The sequence below is a fragment of the Microcaecilia unicolor genome, chromosome 4 (assembly GCF_901765095.1).
Source record: "Microcaecilia unicolor chromosome 4, aMicUni1.1, whole genome shotgun sequence".
NCBI classification, from domain to species: domain Eukaryota; kingdom Metazoa; phylum Chordata; class Amphibia; order Gymnophiona; family Siphonopidae; genus Microcaecilia; species Microcaecilia unicolor.
The window spans coordinates 97,025,020-97,040,171 of NC_044034.1; the positions used below are offsets into that span (position 1 = coordinate 97,025,020).

The window sequence follows — 15,152 nt, forward strand, 5'->3', positions numbered from 1 at the left end:
TGTAAAGTGGAATTGCTTCACATGGAAGTGTCGGCATTGCCACATGGAAGCTATTGATTTCATGTTATTTTTTTTGTCAACGCGTATGTTTGTAAAATGACTGCTCCTGGTATATTTGCAAGCATTAAAAACAACAAAGAGAGTCCAATTCTCCCGTAAACAACAACAGAAAAAACAAAAGAACGGAAGAACTCAAAAGAACCAGACTCAAAAAATAAATAAAAAGCCAAATTTATTGCACGAGACCCTACACGGTCCGTGTTTCGGCCAAACAAGCCTTCCTCAGGGGTCTAAAAACAAAAACAGAATATTCAATACATCATAAAACTAACATATAAATTTAAGATAAAAATACAAACATATAAATTTAAGATAAGAATTAAAATGTCAATGATAAACCGCAAAGATGGCATATTACTATAATGGTAAGAATATAAACCATAAATATGTTACTATAATGGTAGGAATATAAACCATAGATATATGAGAGTATCTTAAGCAAAAGAAGGATGATAATATAACCAAGAACATATGCAATAAATAATAATAATAATGCGTACAAAGACTGCACAAAATTGAATTTATATAAATATTTTCATGAAAAAAATGAGGTAATGACATACCTATAAATTGGCTTATATATTTGCAAGCATTTACATGTGCACTCCTGCATGTCCATGTATATATTTAACAAAACACTCTACATTCAGTGGATCCTTTGTAAAATAGTGTCAGACTGGAGTGCATCCTGACCTGGACATCTCAATTCCAATCTCAACATTCTATGTGTAAAGTGGTGTGGTATCCGTGTTAGTCCACTTTTAAAGGTAATAACTAGAATCCAGGAACGTAAGACCTTTGAAGTCAAAATAATTAAATATCTTGACACTCACCAGACAGGACTCATTTCCTAGCCCATCATAAACCATAACATTCTACTGCCTTGTCACCCTCTTATCTACCATCCATCTCTCCCTGACTCTCATCCATCCAGCTCTCCCTGTTTCTCACCTAATCTACCCCTCCCTCTTCCTGCGAGACTGTCATTGGAATGCTTTTGTACCTTTGTGTTTCACTTATATATTCCGATATTGTCGCTAATTTCTAATCTGAAGAAGGGTTACCTTTGAAAGCTAATCAAAAAATGTATTAAGTTAGTCCAATAAAAAAGGTATCATCTTATTTTCCTTTCTATGTTCTGATTTATTTCTATTTATTAACATTCTATGTAAAATGGGCCTTTTATTGTATTAACTATCCTTATGTATCCTAACCTCTGGCATTCCTTCCTTCTACTTCCTGTGCATATGTCATACCTTAATATTTGTAAACCACCTTGCTGTTAATGATGAAGTGTGGACAATCAAATTCAATTAAACCTTAAACTTTAGGATAAGTGTCTACCAGCTTTGCACAACTTCTTGGTAGAAGAACTCAAACTCTTTCACGTTATCTTGTGATATTTGTGGACTGCAATTGTTGATTTAGTTGTTGTTGTTTGGGTTTTTTTTTTTTTTTTTTTTTGCTTTTTTTCATTGTTTTGTTTTCTTTGCTTTAGTAGAAGGGAATGTTATTAAGGAGCTTATTTGCTCTAGTGTTTCTTTTTTTACCTCTACTTTAAAGAGGGAGGCAGGATAATTACATTCTTTGATATCAGTCACAACCCTTCTAAAGTATTAGTTCCCTTTGGGGCTCATTTCCAAAGCACTTAGCCTTACAAAGTTCCACAGAGGGGCATAATCGAACGCGAACGCCCATCTCCATGGGCGTTTATCTCCGAGGACGGGTCTGCGAAGGGGCGGGCCAGACCGTATTTTCGAAAAAAATGGGTGTCCATCTTTTGTTTCTATAATACGGTTTGTACCCGGCAAATGCATCGCATTTGGCAGATTTGAGCTGGGCGGTATCGGTTTTCAGCGATAATGGAAACCAAAGGTGCCCAGCTCAAAAACAAACAAATCCAAGGCATTTGGTCGTGGGAGGGGCCAGGATTCGTAGTGCACTGGTCCTCCTCACATGCCAGGACACCAACCGGGCACCCTAGGGGGCACTTGTAACAATTAAAAAAAAATTTTTAAATACCTCCCAGGTGCATCTCCCTTACCTTGGGTGCTGAGCCCCCCAAATCCCCCCCAAACCCACTGCCCACAACTCTACACCATTACCATAGCACTTATGGCTGAAGGGGGGCACCAAGATGTGGGTACAGTGGGTTTTGGGGGCAGTTTGGAGAGCTCCCATTTAGCAGCACAGTGTAACAGCTGGGAGGGGATGGGCCTGGGTCCACCTGCCTGAAGTCCACTGCACCCACTAACAACTGCTCCAGGGACCTGCATACTGCTGTGATGGAGCTGGGTATGACATTTGAGGCTGGCATACAGGCTGATAAAAAAAGTTTTTAAAGTTCTATTTTTTTGGTGGGAGGAGATTAGTGACCACTGGGGGAGTCAGGGGAGGTCATCCCCGATTCCCTCTGGTGATCATCTGGGCAGTTGGGGCACTTTTGGGGGACTTGTTTGTGAAAAAAAGGGTCCAAAAAAAGTGACCCAAATTCTCGCTTCTGGCGCCCTTCGGCCGAGCACGCCCATCTCTCCTCGGCCCATAAACACGCCCCAGTCCCGCCTTCACCATGCCTCTGACACGCCCCGTCAACTTTGTCTGTTCCCGCGACAGACTGCAGTTGGAGGCGCCCAAAATCAGCTTTCGATTATACCGATTTGGGCGCCTATGAGAGAAAGGCGCCCATCTCCCGATTTGGGTCGAAATATGGGCATCTTTCTCTTTCGAAAATAAGCTGGATAGTGACCTATGGAACTTTGTAAGGCTAAGTGCTTTGAAAATACGCCTCTTTCTATCGCAACTCCCACCCAAATTTCAGGTGAATCTTTTTATCTATACTGATCACATTACTGTTTCCTACCAGTATTCGAGTCTTGGCCAGATACTCTGTCCCTTATTCAAACTTGTATTAGATCAATAGAGGACTGGGTTGCAGTTCACTTAAAACTAAATGGAGAAAAAAAGATTTTATTGAGAGGATTTTCTAAAAACCCTAGATTTCTTCAACCTTTGAAGGTAGGCTCTGACCAATTTACAATCTAAAATACTTGATGTAGAGCTTGACAACTAGCTATCTATGTATAGATGCATTCAGGCTATTGAAATCTTTTTACTCTCTCAGGAAACTAAGGGTCCTTTTTACAAAGCTGTGGTAAAAGAGGCCCTGTGATAGCATCAACACTTGTTTTTGCCGCAGTGGGTAAAAGGCTGGGTTTTGTAATGGACATGGCCATGCGGTAAGTGAACCGCTTGCCATGCAGCCATTTCTAGGGAAAGCCCTTACCGCCACCTATTTAGGTAACATGAATAACATAGTAAATGACAGCAGATAAAGACCTGTACGGTCCATCCAGTCTGCCCAACAAGATAAACTCATTTTACATGGTATGTGATACTTTATATGTATACCCAAGTTTGATTTTCCTTGCCTTTCTCAGGGCACAGACCGTAGAAGTCTGCCCAATACTGTTCTTGTACTATGTTCTGAAACTAACATTGAAGCCCCTTAAAATTTACACTCCAGCCCATCCCTATCTATTCAGTCACAATCAGGGTGTAGACCGTAGAAGTCTGCCCAGCTCCTATTTTGTTTCCCAATTACCGGCATCGCCACCCAATCTCCGCTAAGATTCCACGGAACCATTCCTTCTAAACAGGATTCCTTTGTGTTTGTCCCACGCATGTTTGAATTCCATTACCGTTTTCATCTCCACCACCTCCCGCGGGAGGGCATTCCACATATCCACCACCCTCTCCGTGAAAAAAATACTTCCTGACATTAGTCCTGAGTCTGCCCCCCTTCAACCTCAATTCATGTCCTCTAGTTCTACCGCCTTCCCGTCTCCAGAAGAGGTTCATTTGCTGATTAATACCGTTCAAATATTTGAATGTCTGTATCATATCTCCCCCGTTTCTCCTTTTCTCCAAGTTATACATGTTCAGGTCAGCAAGTTTCTCCTCATACGGTTTGCAACGCAAATCCCATACCATTTTTGTAGCTTTTCTTTGCACTGCTTCCAGTCTTTTTACATCTTTAGCAAGATACAGCCTCCAAACCTGAACACAGTACTCCAAGTGGGGCCTCACCAACAACTTGTAGAGGGGCATCAACATCTCCTTTCTTCAGCTGGTTATGCCCCTCTCTACACTGCCTAGCATCCTTCTGGCCACGGCCGTCGCCTTGTCACATTGTTTCTTCACCTTCAGATCCTCCAACACCAACACCCCAAGGTTTCTCTCCTGAGTCGAGCTTACTAATCTCTCCCCTCCTATCCGGTATCTCTCTTTTGGGTTTCCGCACCCCAAGTGCATCACTCTACACTTCTTGGCATTAAATTTACACTTTTAGTCCGTTGTTCCCCTGAGGACGCTTAGGGCAAAACATGCACGCATGTCGGGAACTACCAGCATGATGAAATAAGAATTTAAGAGCAAGGACTATGAACACTTTTGAGATTATGAGGAACTTTATAGCACAAGCACACAGGAGCTGGGATTGGCCTCGCACGGAGCTGCACCACCCATTCGGGAGTTTGATAAGTACCCCACGCACCGTGGTGTTGGAATTATATTATCTATACCTGCTAGATATTGATATGCATCTAATGAAAAACACCTTAATGAAATACCACGGGTAGGCGGTAGGGAGTGCAATGATGTGATTAAGGGTTATACCCTATCAGTGGATGGTCAGCAGTTGCAGTATGGGATACCCAGATACTGAGCACAAATAGCATAAGAAAAAAATATATAAAAGGTTTTTGTGTTCACATATTTTTCACATGATTTTTTGATTTGTTTTTTATTTTGTTTTTTTTATTTTAGTTTTTTTTTATTTTAATTTGAAAACGTTTATATGGTTTTTGGGAGTAGTATTGAGCCAATAATAGAAAAACCAAGACATCATTTATACCCCAGAGGAGTATACCCATTAAATTTTAACTGCCAGACCCTCGACCATTCTTCTAACGTTCGGAGATCCCTTCTCATCGTTTCTACTGCCTCCAGGGTATCCACTCTATTGACTATTTTCGTGTCATCCGCAAAAAGGCACATCTTTCCTTCCAACCCTTCATCAATATGTTAATAGAATTTTACCAGTACTCAGGAACACCACGAGACCACGTCAGGCTTAAAGCAGTTAAAGCAGCTTTATTACTTGCAAGGAGACAACATCCAGGAGATTAATCCAACACACAGGAGACAAATCCAACACACAAGCAGGAGGTTGTTGTCTAACTCTATACGAATTCCCCTGTTATTATATACCTTCTTTCACCATTAGATCAATTCCTATCCTGTTTGTCCAATTATCTATTCCCTTATATGGTCTATCTGCCCAGTTTCCCATCTACATTTCTCCATGTCTTACCTCATCCTGCACCTGCATCATTACTTTTCATTTTCTCAGTAACCTCCTTTTGGATGAACTTCATGACCCATACAATTAGTACATTCTTGTACTTTTATTTACATGCAGCTGTATCATACCTTCTAAGCTTGGATAAACAAGTGTTATAAGCTAGCCAAAAGCATGTCTAAGAACAAATTACAGTGCTTCTTGTCCAGAAGCTGTATATGTAAAAAATGATTAACCCAATACTTTCCCTACACAATATCTCCCACAAATATATTAAACAGAATAGGCCCCAGCACCGACCCCTGAGGAACTCCACTGCTCACCTTCCTTTCCTCCGAGCGGATTCCATTTACCACCACACTCTGCCACCTGTCGGTCAACCAGTTTCTTATCCAATTCACCACTTTCAGTGCTAAGTTCAACCCTTTCAGCTTATTCACAAGTCTTCTGTTGGGAACCGTATCAAAGGCTTTGCTGAAGTCCAAGTAGATTACATCTACCGCACGTTCCTCATCCAGTTCTTTGGTCACCCAGTCAAAAAAGTCAGTAAGATTCGTTTGGCAGGATTTTTCTTTGGTAAAGCCATGTTTCCTTGGGTCCTGTAACCCATCAGCTTCTAGAAAGTTAACTATCCTTTCTTTCTGCAGCGACTCCATTATTTTTCCTACCACCAACGTGAGACTTACCAGTCTGTAGTTTTCCACTTCTTTCCTGTCTCCACTTTTGTGAAGAGGGACCACATCTGCTCTTCTCCAATCTCGCAGAACCTCTCCCATCTCTAAAGATCTATTAAATAAATTTTTAAGAGGTCCCGCCAGGCCCTCTCTGAGCTCCTTCAGTATCCTGGGATATATCCCATCCGGCCCCATAGCTTTGCCCACCTTCAGATTCTGCAGCTGTTTATAAACTCTTTCTTCCGTAAACAGCGCAGTATCCACTCCATTCCCAGACATTCCCTCGGCAGCCACCCGCGGTCCTTCTCCAGGATTTTCCTCCATGAACACTGAAGAGAAATAATTGTTTAGCACGTTCGCTTTGAGGCTTATTTTCAAAGCACTTAGCCTCCCAAAGTTCCATAGAAACATATGGAACTTAGCCTCCCAAAGTGCTTTGAAAATATGCCTCTTTATCTTCATCACTCTCCACATAGCCATTCTCATTATCTTTCAGTCTCGCAATTCCATTCCTATCTCTTCTCCTTTCTCCAATATATCCGAAAAAAGTCTTGTCACCTCTCTTTACATCTTTAGCCATTTTTTTTTAAGTGATCCCGCGTTAACCCAGCAGTAACCAGACAGTGCACTGTGCTGCCTGATTATCGCCAGGTAAGCCCCAGCACTACAAAAATAGAAAATATTTTTATTGTGCTAGAAATGGTGCATGCTGTGGGTGGGAACTACCACTGGGATCTTGCGGTAAACCAGCGGTAGTCCCGATTTGGTGCATGACAATGCCATGGTAGCTCTGCCATGGCGTTGTAAAAGGGCACCTAAGAGCTGTAAGGAAATATTTTGAGCCATTAGCTTTTAGGCTTTTTGTCCAATCTTTGATCTTATCGACACTAGAATACCATAATGTTGTTTTTATTGGTTGTACCAAATTCCTTCTCTATCAACTACAATTAGTTCAGAATACAGCCGTTTGACTAATTTATAGATTGAAAAGATGTGGTTCTGTGAAAACTTTCTATTCTAAGCTACACTGGCTTCCAGTAGAGGCACGAATACAATTTAAAGTAAGAATATCAGTTTTTAAGATATTGATGGATGAAGCTCCGTCTTGTCAAGCCTAGTCACTTTTCTCCATGGTTCAAAGAACACTCATAATACTTTTCTTGCTACGGTTCCCTGTGGCTCATAAGTTGAAGTCTGTAAAGCAGTTTACTACCTCTTTGTCATACCAAACGGTGGCAATTTTGGAGCTCCATACCAACTGCTGCAAGACTTTGTAGAAACCGTTTGGGGCTCCGGAAAAATCTAAAAACCTATCTGTACTATAAATTTGGTTTATCAAGCGATGTTTAATACCATTTTTTATTACCGATTTCATAGAACTGGCATTCCTAGACAAATTGGTTCTAGCCTCTTAAATTGTAATCCGCTTTGAACTGATAAGGTATTTGTGTAATATAAGATTGGATTGTAATGTAATTAGACAGAAGGTTTTGGTATTGGCTGGAAGGGAAATTAAGGAAATAAATAGGTCAAAATTTGGTAATTTAATAAAAAGAGAATGATTATCTGCCAGTTAGTTTGAGCAGTATAGTAAATGTCAATAAACTATAAACTATTTCAGTGGGCTTTAATTAGTAATAACTTGTTAAATCTTTGAGATAAGTCTACGAAAGAACAAACTAGATTCACACCTCGGATATATAAAGCATTTTTTTTATTTTGAACAGATAAATAAACTGTAGCATTCACTAATAACAAGTTAGAAAGCAAGGGTGTGAAAACTGTATATCCCAAGGCAGTATAGTAATTGTAGCCCCTGATTCTACCCATTGAAATCCATGTTGCAGATCTCATACTGAATTAGGATAGGATTCTCAGAGTGGTCTAGAATCTCCATCCTGGAACTAGATAACTTGGCAGTTCTGCTTCTGTGAACAGCAGAGAAGGATTTTCAGGAGGAGGTGAGGAAGATAGAGTCCCTTCTTCAAACTTTACATTAACCCATAATAGCAATTCTTTAACAAATAAAACACTTTCATGTGAAGGCTCATTTTACATTGAATGAGACATCTAGGTCGGGACCTACTCAGTTCTGGCAGTGTTTTACAAAAGGGGAGCCTTTGGCAAAATACATGTAAGGATATGCAGGAGGCCTCATGTATCTGCCAGCTCACACAGTAGGAGCAGCCATTTTACAGATATACATGTGGAAAAATGAGCAACATCAACTCAGCAACACCCACATGCAAATTCCAGCACTTCTATGTGGAAAAGTCAATTTTGCAGCCTCCACATATAGGTAGCGCCAATTCCATGTGTATCCGACCCATTTTAGAAATGTATACAATTAAGTAGTGAGGCCACAATGTGGGGGGGGGGGGGGTTCATTGTAGGGGCAGAATAAACTATAGGGGATTAAGGAGAATTAATCCCTCATGTAAAACTCTGACCAAACTGAGCATTTTTTAAAAATTTGTGCGTGCATCTGAACGAGTTCAAAATCCAATAGGGAATTTTCCCCCCACAAATACGTATTCCTATTGCAAAATGAGGAATACACATGCTCATTCTGGGCCTTCTTGAACCCCATGTAAAATAGCAGCTTTCTGAAATCGACATTTACACATGTATGCAATCTGTACATGTAAATGCCACTATTAACATGTGGAGATGTTTCTAAATAAACTCTATAATTTTCTAGTAGTTTTTGTCTCATTGCATGCATAGCACAAGCCATTTTTAATATGTGTGTTATTGCTTTTAATTTACTGTACTACCTTTATTTTTATTAGTATTTTACAGTAGGTTATTTTCAATCTTTATATATTGCCAAGACATTTGAGCAATTGAATAAATGAAACACATTTCCACACTGCCCAACAGATGGAGAAAAATATTGCTACATTTATTTCTGACTATATGTAAATAATCTACTGTTGATGTTGCTTCACTTTTGCCCACTCCCATGTCTCCCACAGTTGGCAAGGTCCAACCCATAAACATATAACCGTACGTGGGTATAGTGCAACTGTTTTGTTTTCTTCAAGAATATTAATTAGTAGTTATAGAACTAAGCATTAAGAAATTCACTTTTATTCTTACTAAGTATTTGTAAACGATGCATGCTTTGTAGTCATCCTACAGGTCTACACCAAAGAATGTGAATCAGGCTGAAGAAAATGGCAAGAAAACCATTCCTGACCAAAACATACATCAGAGATCTAGCAAGAGCCAACCAAAAAGGTCCACGGCTCAGAAGGTGCAAAAAAGCAAAGACCACAAATTTGAGGAATCTACAGCCAGTGAAGCAACAACAAAGGACATCAGTACACAATCTCAGTCTCCACCTCCTTTCCTAAAGAAGCCTATAAGAGTTGTACAGGAGGGGCAGGAAAGCGTAACTCAGGAGGGGGTGGAGCAACTATCCCAGAAGACTGAAGTCGCTGTTGATGGAGAAACAGCAGAAGACACCAGTAAGCAAGCTCAGTTGCTGACTCCCACTTTAAAGAAACCTAAGAGAGCTGACAAGGAGGAGCAGGACAACATACAGTGGAAGGGGGTGGAACACACATCCCAAATGACAGAAACCACTGCAAGTGGAGGAAAAATAAAGGACACTTCTCCGACTACCGTCTTAAAGAAACCCAAGAGGGCTGCAAAGAATCTACTTGAGATCCAGGAGGAGAGTGAGCCTGGTGAACTTTTAACTAGTGAAGAGATGGAGGGAGACATCAACAAACAATCCTTTACTAACTTAAAGAAGTATAAGAGGACCATTACAAAGTTGCAAGAGAGTCAAGTGCTCCAGGGGGTGAATTCACAGTCAGCCCTGCAGCTCTCTGAATCCTTTTCCAATTCAGAAATCAATCAGCAGCAGAACTCTCGCTTTCTTAAAAGGAAGAGATCTCTGAAAAGATTGCAGAATGCTTATGAGCCCCAGCAGGTGAAAGTTGGTGCAAGGAGAGAACATGCTGAAGCTGATTCCAGTGATGAAGTGGAGGACACCAGCACAGAAGCTCATTCTCTTGAAAAGAAACCGATAGCATCCTCAAGCGAACAATTTAAAAAGTATGTGCTTCAGAAGATTTTTCTAGTGTTTACTTTCTTTCTCTTCCATGCTTAGCAGAAATAAGTCTTCAGGAAAATCAAACATCAGACTTTAAGGAGTAGATTCAATAAATGGCTCCCAAAGTCAGACACTGGGATGATCTATGATAAGCCGGTATTCTGTAAAAGGGTGCTCTGCGTGGAGTGTCCTTTATAGAATAATAGCTTAGCATGTATTTCCTACCTAACTAATTTATGCCTGCCAAAGGCTGGTGTAAATGCTTGCACCCAACTGATGGCAGTTAGGCATTCAAATGCAGATTAATGCCCCTCCTATGGCCACACCCTATTTGGAGTTGTGCACTATAAAATTTAGGCGTGCATATTATAGAATGGGGCATAGGGCAGATCCACGCATAACTCCTAATTACTCCCAATTAAGTGTTTGTTAACTCCAGTCTGTGATTGTTAATGTCTAACTGACTAATTAGTTTATGTGTGGATCTGGGATCTATGCCCAATTTGGGGTGACCTGTACAGAATCCAGGGGTAAGCTTGTTGGCTCAGTGACACTGCCATATGGAAGGTTCTGGATTCAATTCCCAGGTTGAGTCTTCAGGTCAGCTGGGGCCAGGGGATACCACAGAGGCAGCATTCACAGCCCCCTGAGTTATGGTCATTGCTCAAGTGTCAAGAAACCCCTTGTTTGTATTATTTAAATATAGAAATGCTGACCTCACAGAACTGACTTAAGGTGGATCCAGCATTGTGAAATAAGGGTTTTTTTGATGCCAGTGAAGATACAACAGCCCTTTGATTTTCCTCAACCCTCGTCTTCATTAACGACTCTTTGGGTTGGTGGTTGGGCTTTTTAGAGGCTGTTTCCCCTTTTTAAAAAAAAAATTTTAATTATGCACTTCACAGAGCATTAGTCTTATGAAAGTACTTATTGCCATTATATGAGAGAAATTGTGGTGTTACATAGTACTAACACTCTCAAGCCCCCTTTTTGTGATACGCATTGCTCAAGTGTGACATCTTGTGGCTTGATTCCAAGACCATGATTGTAAGGCTCCAGAAAGAGCCCTGGTGCATGGCCCCTCACCCAGAATGTTGCTGCAATCCCAGACTAGATACATTGGAAGTGGGGGGGAAATCTCTTGGTAGCTGCAAACAAAGTTCCAACTGAGGTAGCGGCCCAAAAATTCAGGAAGCACCTATACCTGTTTAAGTTATGAGGGTATTCATATCATATGGATATGCAGGCTGTTCTGTAACCATACACATCATTTTGTGGTTAAAAAAAAACAAACAAACCCACTCTTATTAACAGGCTGTCTCCTGCCTGTTTTAGGGGCTGATTATGGGTGATGTGTTTCTGTCTGTTGAACCCAGCCAATAGCTTATGGGATACACTTACCCTTAAATGGATGAGAAAGTTATTTAAAAGGAAATTATTCCTTTGTCTTCCAAGTAGCCCAGTATCTCATCATGGCTGATTTTCAGGCACACTATATTGGAATGCCTCTTTCACTGAGATAGGAATACTGTTCTCTGAATAATAAAGGGTGTTTTTGATTGAACTATTTTTAAATGCTTGTTTATCCTGAAATTCTCTAGAAAGATGTTGAAAGGACATGTGTCGGCGTTTAAGTCTGCTCTTCAAAAGAGTGTGCTCAACATGGCCTGTAAGTATCAGGTTAACCATGCACAATCATTTATTTTATCCACCTTATCATATGAAAGGCAATTCCATAACTGGACACTCATGTTTATGCACCTTTTTGCACGCATAATTGCACAATAAAAGTAGCAATTACACACATAAGTGCACTAAGCACTATTCTGTAAGGGTGCATGTAGGAGCTATAGTGTGCAACTGCAAAAGGGGGGGTACAAGTGGGCGGAGCACGGGCAGGGCTACTAGTTATGCATGTAACTTGCAGAATACTGCAGTGGCGTAGCCAGACCTATCATTTTGGGTAGGCTCACAGTTAGGATAGGTGGGCCTCCTAAAACTACCCCCCCCCCCTTTGTCCTGCGTCTCTCTCCCTTTTCTCCAACCCCGGATCCAGTATTATCCCCCTGTCCATGGCCTGGCAGCCCTGCAGGTGTACCTCAGCATTTTCTCTGGCATGGCAGCAACAAGCCTTCATTGTCTGCACCACCGCCATGATCCTGCATCTATCTCCCTATGTCTCAGCAGCAGCGGACCAGCGGTAGCGATTCATGCTGCCTCCTGCTTCGTTCTAACCCGGAAGCGTCTCCTCTGCCGCGTGCCCGCGTCCTGCCCCAGGGGGTGGGACGCAGCAGAGGAGATGCTTCCGGGTTAGAAGCAGGAGGCAGCATGAACCACTACCATTGGTCCGCTGCTGCTGAGACAGAGGGAGGTAGATGCAGGATCGTAGCGGCGGTAGGCAGCGTCTGGAAAGCAGATGCAGGATCGGAGCTCAGCCTGCTCCCTCCGCTGCCGTTCTGACGAAGGTGCTCCACTGCTGGGTGGGCCTGAACCCAAACTGGGTGGGCCTAGGCCCACCCAGGCCCACCCATGGCTACGCCCCTGGAATACCGTAAGTTACAAGTACCTTTGCTGCACCAGGTCTATGGCTGGTATAACTGCAGGTGCCTAAATGTAAGGCGTGTCAGTGGCAGGTTACACTAGAATTCTATAATGGGATCTGGGTGCCCAGATGCCATTATAGTGTAGGCTTTCACCCTGAGGCATTGGTGGTGCCCACTTATAGAATTGCCTCCTAAATGTTTTAGCAAAAGTATACAGGATCTCTCTTGCTGGGGAAACTTACAACCAGATCCAAATGTTATAGCTACACAAAGTTTTGTAAAGGTGATTTACTTGCTTTGTTATTCTCCCTGATCTAAATATGCCTCTGAGAATGCCTCCTCATCATGCTGTTAAAAGTACATGTGCTCTGGAACAGGTGTTCTCTGTAAGATTAATCAGACACACAAGAGGGATGACATCATTTGAGGGCACCAGGAGGGAACGGTTCTCCCAGGACTCAGAACTAGTGAAAGGTTCTAAGCCTGCGTGAACCATCCTGCATGTAGCAGTTGTTTCACAGTTAGTTTACATTTCAGAATCATCTCTCAGGGAAGTAGGCGGATTGTGTTTGGTGAATGCCAATTATAGGGAAGCAACTTTGCTTTCTCCATCAACAAGAAGAATTGAATGAAGCACACAAGTAGATGAAAGAATTGTCCTACTACTGAGGAGCAATTGAAAGTTTATACAAGAGTTGAATAAGTCATACAAATAGATTGTTTAATACTCTTGCACTAAAGACATAACTGCTTTGCAGATACTCTCTTAATGGAGTAGACTTCAACATAGACCTCAACAGAGCTTCCGTAGTGTCAGTGGCTTGTTTGAAGAGATTTATCTCTGTTAGATCAAGGAACACTGGTTTGATAGTTACAAACTATATATATATAGAGAGAGAGATATAGATATATATGATGATGATTATGCAAATCAATTTGATAGTATACAGCTTGCCACAGGAATGCCAAGACCGTTGAAGACAAAGGAAATGAAAAGTTGTATAGACTTCCTGACAAAATCTGTCCTTTTTAGGTAGTATGCAAGAGCTGAGTGTGGAGAGTTTTAGCTATTTTGGGTCCCTTGTACTAAGCTGCATTAGCCACTAACTCATGCCTAAAGCAGCTTAAAATGGCATAGCATGCAGGAAAACCCCACTCAATGGCACACTAAGGCCACTTTTTGCTGCACCTTGGTAAAAAGGTCCTTTAGTTATTTTGTAAAAACCTTATATCCTGCCTATCTAAAACTCTAAGCAGGTTACAACAATGAAAACAAGCATAAAATCAAATAAAATACGAACAACAATAAACTCAAAACTTCAACGTACAAAACAAAAATACATAAAGGACTCCATTACATACATTTCACAAATTCGTTTTTGACTGAGTACACAATTACTAGCGAGAATGAGTACTTTCTTTTTTTTTTTTTCAATTATTTAAATTTTCCAATATATCACCACATAAAGTGAATATGCAATCGGCATTATTTAACATTAGGAAACAAAAATGATAAGTATATATCTTTACAGTCCATTTGTCCACAAGTTAAAGAAATTTGATTCCAAGATTAAGGAAATTACAAAAAGAAAAAAAAATACAAAAATTAATAATCAATAGATGCTTCCTCTGGTTCAGACCCCAGCCTGCTAAATTAGGGAAGGTTTACTATATTCACATCAACTCTTGCATCAATAAACTCTTTCAACTGTTTTGGATCTACAAACTGAAAATGTTTACCCTCAAGCATCACATTACAAAAACAAGGAAATCGCAAAACAAAATTTGCTCCCAATGCCACCACCCTGGGGCGAAGTTCCAAAAAGGCCCTTCGTCTCATCTGTGTAGGCCGTGAGAGATCTGGAAAGATACGGGCCTTTGAGCCCAAAAACAGATTTTCTAAGTGTCTCAACAAAAGCCGTAGTACAGCATTCCTATCAGGCTCCAACGCAAAAGTGGCAAGCAGAGTTAACCTCTGAGTAACTATTTCTAATGAGCTTTCTAGGAATGAGGTAAGATTCATTCCCTCCCCTATTACGGGGGGGTTTCCCACCACCACTTCAGTACTCCCGATATAATAAGCCCGTGTAATGGGAGGGAGTGAGTCCTTGTCCATTCCCAGGATGTCCACCAAATATTTTTTAACCATCTCCAAAGGAGAAATTAATGGCGATTTGGGAAAATTAAGAAACCTAAGGTTAAGTCTTTTAGTCTGATTTTCAAGGTATTCAAGTCGTTTATGTAGGAAAATATTGTCTTTAACCAAAGCTGTTTCTATAGATCCCATTTCTTGAATTTTGATATCCACACGTTCCAATTTCTGGGTTTGCTGTGCAGTCACTTGTGCTTGAAGCAGGGCAGCCTCAGAAAGAACTTCAATATCAGAAGAATTCTGCTTTAAAGTAGTTTGCATAGAGGTTTGGATATTGTAAACCATGTCCCATAGTGAC

At 41.0% G+C, this 15,152-nt stretch overlaps 1 protein-coding gene across 4 annotated transcripts in view; it reads left to right on the forward strand.

Annotated features, from left to right (window-relative positions):
* The window catches only part of ERICH6B (glutamate rich 6B), a 124,855-nt gene that overhangs the window by 44,381 nt on the left and 65,322 nt on the right, over window positions 1–15,152 (forward strand). For all 4 annotated transcript variants that reach the window (XM_030200510.1, XM_030200509.1, XM_030200511.1 and 1 more), the window contains exons 7-8: window positions 9,227–10,161; window positions 11,761–11,828. In XM_030200510.1, coding sequence (XP_030056370.1) covers window positions 9,227–10,161; window positions 11,761–11,828 — 1,003 coding nt within the window. The remainder of the gene's footprint in view (window positions 1–9,226; window positions 10,162–11,760; window positions 11,829–15,152) is intronic.